Source organism: Prionailurus bengalensis, chromosome X, assembly GCF_016509475.1.
Source record: "Prionailurus bengalensis isolate Pbe53 chromosome X, Fcat_Pben_1.1_paternal_pri, whole genome shotgun sequence".
Taxonomy (NCBI): Eukaryota; Metazoa; Chordata; class Mammalia; order Carnivora; family Felidae; genus Prionailurus; species Prionailurus bengalensis.
In genome coordinates, this window is record NC_057361.1 from 128,020,466 (window position 1) to 128,024,628 (window position 4,163).

The 4,163-nt window shown below is 61.6% G+C and overlaps 1 protein-coding gene across 1 annotated transcript; it reads left to right on the plus strand.

Annotated features, from left to right (window-relative positions):
- The first annotated feature begins 275 nt into the window (after nucleotides 1-275).
- On the plus strand, nucleotides 276-1,936 carry LOC122477355 (EKC/KEOPS complex subunit LAGE3-like). Its single transcript, XM_043570286.1, has 3 exons — nucleotides 276-963; nucleotides 1,251-1,379; nucleotides 1,604-1,936. Exons 1-3 carry the CDS (start codon nucleotides 581-583, stop codon nucleotides 1,746-1,748), a joined length of 657 nt encoding a protein of 218 aa, XP_043426221.1. The 5' UTR covers nucleotides 276-580; the 3' UTR covers nucleotides 1,749-1,936.
- The last annotated feature ends 2,227 nt before the right edge of the window (nucleotides 1,937-4,163 follow it).

Here is a 4,163-nt window from a genome sequence, read left to right on the forward strand (position 1 = left end):
GGAGTGGCCCCTGCTCGGCATCCCGCGTCGGCCCCCCCGGCCCCCGGGGACGGGTCCCGGCACACGCAGACCCGAGTCGTACGGGGAGCCCACAGACAGGGACAGGCACGGTGCTGCCCAGAAGCGCCTGAGCGCGGCCCACGCCTCGATGCCCGGGACCCGGGCGGGCGGCGGTCAGGGGGCTGCTCACAAGTGCGCCCGGCTGGCGCCTGCGCAGACACACGCTTGGGGGGAGGGGCGGGCCAGGCCGGAAACAGTCACGTGCCAGTGGCCTCACCAGAATGCTCTCGGGGACGAAGGAGCCCGACAGTGACGTCACGCGTCGAGGGGCGCAGCTTCCGGAACCAGCCTCCATCTCCTCGGGGTCAGCGTCGACCGGATCCAGGCTCTGGGCCAACACAGCGAGGCCGGCTCGGTGGGAACCAGCTCCGCGGCGTCTGTCTGCGCAGGCGCCCTGGCCATCCCCGACAGCCTTGCGCGCCGAGGGGCCGGGCTTCGCGAGGCCTGCCAGGGGCCTCAGCGGTCCGCCGACAGTGGGCGCAGCGTAGCGGTGGGCTCTGAGGAGGCCGGTGCGGCGGCCATGAGGGCCCCGGACGACGAAGCGGCCTCTCCGGCCCCGGACGACGGCGCGGAGGAAGTGGCGGTCACGCAGGCCCCTGACGATGACGGCGCGGACGGCGCGGCGGTCACGAGGGCTCCCGAGGGTGGCGCGGAGGACGCGGGGGCAGGCCCACAGGCCTCCGACGGAGGCACGGACGGCCACGACCCCCAGCTTAGCCCCCGAGGTCCCGGTTGCCAGGGCAACTGCAGCCGCCACGATGGCGAGGGTGGCCCTGGCAGCAAGGGAGCAGTGGTCGAGGGGGCCTGCGCCCCTCCCCTGGCCGAACGGGCCCCGAGGGCCCTGGCCCCCGGTGGAGACGCAGCGCCGGTGGCGGCGGGGACCTCCTCAGGACTGCTGGAGTTGTATCCTTTCCGTGGAGCCTGTCTGGGCAGGGGCCGTGGCGGGGTGGCTGGGGAGCAGGGCGGCAGCCCGGGGACGGGACGGACGGGGGCGGGGGTGGGCAGCCTGGCGGGACAGGGACGGCCGGTGCCCGCGGGCCCCCAGGGTGGGGGAAGCGGCTCAGGGTGGGCAGAGGTGGCGGGAGGGAGCGCGAGTGTCCCGGGGGTAGAAGCGGGCCTCTGAGTGGTCAGGAGGCTTCAGGCCATGGGAACTCCAGGAGCCCGTTGTGCCTTAACCGGGTGCCTCCCAGCAGGCTCACTGTGTCTTTCCGGTCGCCCCTGGAGGCAGAGATGGCCCGCAGGGCCCTGACGACACACGTCCAACGCCACCGAGGGTTGGCTCAGAAGGAGCTTTGCGTGAGGGGCAGCGCCCTGGCCGTGTGAGTCCTCCAACAAGAGTAGGCGCGGGACGGGTGGGCGGTGGCGGCGGGTGCCGTGGTCGCATCTCTGCCTTCCAGTGCCGTCGTGGAGGCCCCGACGCACGCGTTAGGTGGAAGGCGGGGGGGGGGGGGGGGGGGGGTTTGTGTGGGGGAAGGGGCTGGTGCCCTGCACCTCCACAGCAGGTCTCCCCTTTAACCGGATTTCCCTCTTCCCTCACTTCTAGGAGATGGACTACTGAAGACCCCATCTGCTTCCGAGTGTCCGTCAACTCCTTCCTGGACCGGCTTCCCCTGGTGATACGAAACATTCGCGCCTTGGGGTCCCGGCCTCCGCCACGCCTAGGCCCGGGAAAGGGGGCCGAGGCCTAACCTGGTAGCCCTCACTGGGCAAGGCACGGGGCGTTGACACTTGGCGTCCTCGCCACTTTATTATCGGGGGTCTAACGTTCTGCAGGTCCGGGCCTCGGTGGCTCTTGGCCCACTTCAGTTCCTTCCCTGCGCCCGGAGGGACGGGCGCTTACGTGTTTGTTACTGCACAACATGAAACTGAGCTACTCTTTTGTGTCCGAGTTTCTTCTCAGTTCCTGCGCCTCCACATTTTCTTACCTTTGTTCTGGTGTTGGAAGGGAGGTTCTGGGAATCGTAGTCCAGCAGTCCAAGCTTATCGAAGACGACTCAGGGAGAGGAAAATCAGGTCCTATATTCAGCGCTAAATACCGCTGACGTTTTGGAATACGTTCCTAGTTGTATTTACCCGTTAAATGGATAACAACGTATAACGTATGCATTTTCCAGTTTAGCGTTAACTTTTCTCCGGATCCTTTTTGTTTTGTTTTGTTTTGTTTTTGTTTTTCCCCGTTGAACGTACTAGCTTTCCCACTCCCTAAAAACTCTTCAAAAACTGTTATCCAGGAGACACACAAATGTATTATTACATAATGGTGAGCAGTCGGGTCGTTCTCAGCTTTGCCCCTATTATGGGTCGTGTGAGTCAATGGGATTCTTGAACAGAAGTCTTTGCGCGAACAGTTACTTCCTTCAGATCGTTTCCAAGAGGTAGAATTCCCGCGTTCTATAGCTTCTCGGCACACAAGTGCTCTCCAGAAAAGGCGCCCCGCCGCCAGAAGTCTGGTCTCCCCGCATCACCAACCAGTAGGGTGGCTTCCTACCGAAGTAGAAGACTCCTTTTGTACCAGGGAAATAAGCACGGAAACACTAGAATAGGAATTTTGGGGCTTACTGGCCTTGTTTCCGGTGAGCAAGGGAGTGGTGCCACAAGTGGCTACGGGTTTGGGGGCGAGGTGGGGGGTGGTTAGCTCCCTCTGGGTAGCTTGTGTCTTGGAACCTCGCTAAACAGGAGTGCTAGCCTCACGAGGGTTCCCTCGGAGTTTCTACATGCATGGTCATGATCTCTGTAAGCAAACACGGTTTTGGTTCCTTCCTTTCCGGCCTTGCCGGGGCTACGGGGGCGGGGGGAGGGAACAGGCCGACACTGGACAGATGGGAAGCAAGAGCAGGAAGGCACATGGCAGAGAACCAAATCCTGGATCCAGCCATGCCTGAAGACAGAACTACCCGCCCCTTGCCCCCGCCACGATCGTTCAGTTACACACACCCAGAAACTCTCCCTTTGGTTAAGCCAACATGAATCCTTTTTTTTCTTTTCTTTCTTTCTTTCTTTCTTTCTTTCTTTCCTTCTCTTTCTCTTTTGTTCGAATGGTTTTATTTAGTGTTTGAGAGCAAGACAGAGACAGCGTGAGCGGGGAAGCGGCAGAGAGACAGAGAGGGAGACACAGAATCTGAGGCAGACCGCAGGCTCTGAGCTGTCGGCACAGAGCTCGACGCAGGGCTCAAACCCACGAACTGTGAGATCGTGACCTGAGCCGAAGTCAGACCCTCAACCGACTGAGCCACCCAGGCACCCCCGTCGTGAATCCTTTTTAGTGCTTTTCTTTTTGTCTTTCTTCACTTGCAATAGAAAAGTCTTGTCCTTTATTGACTTGCGGAACCGTAGGTTTTCTTGTCACTTCACCTGAGAACGTGGCTCTCCCTTCTTTTAACAGAGAAACTGGGCTCTTTAAGTTTACAAAGGCATTGGCTCCTAGCTGGTAGGCCTTCAAGCCGTATGGTGGTAGAGTCTTCTGTGGGTAAGAGTCCAGAGAGGGAGGGGAGGGACTGCAAGGGGCAGCTGGAGGAAAGGGACAAAGAGAAGGGGCACTGGGACCCACCCTTTCCGGATAGGGCTCCCAAGACTGGCCCGGAATTGTGGGGCCAGATCGTCAAGAGACCGGAACTTAGTGTGAGCCTCCCTCCCTCTCCCAGCAAAGCCCAGAGTTAGGCCACCGCCCTGGCCCCACAGACGGACTGCTGAAGGTGCCGGGCGGCCTTAACACGTCAGCCAGGTCACAAAACAAATCGATTCCAACGCGTCCCCGGGCTCCCCTCCCAGAGACGAGCCAGAGCCCTGCCCCGCGGCCCGCCGCATCAGATGTGATCCGGCCCGCATCTTCCACGGCCTCCTTCCCTCCCCTCTCCACCTTGCTCACTCGGATCCAGCCACACTGGCCTCCTCCCTTCTCTGAAACACACCAGGCCCACGCCTGCCTCAGGACCCTTGCACTGCCTCTTCCCTGCCTGGACCTCTCGTCCCCCGGGGTTCCATCTGGCCCACTCAAATAGCATTCCTGGCCGCTCTCCTTAAGGTTGCGTCCCACGCTCTCCCCACCTGCATTACTTTCACAGGTGTCGGGGCGGGGGGTAAGAAGCAGGTGCGCCCGTCAGCAT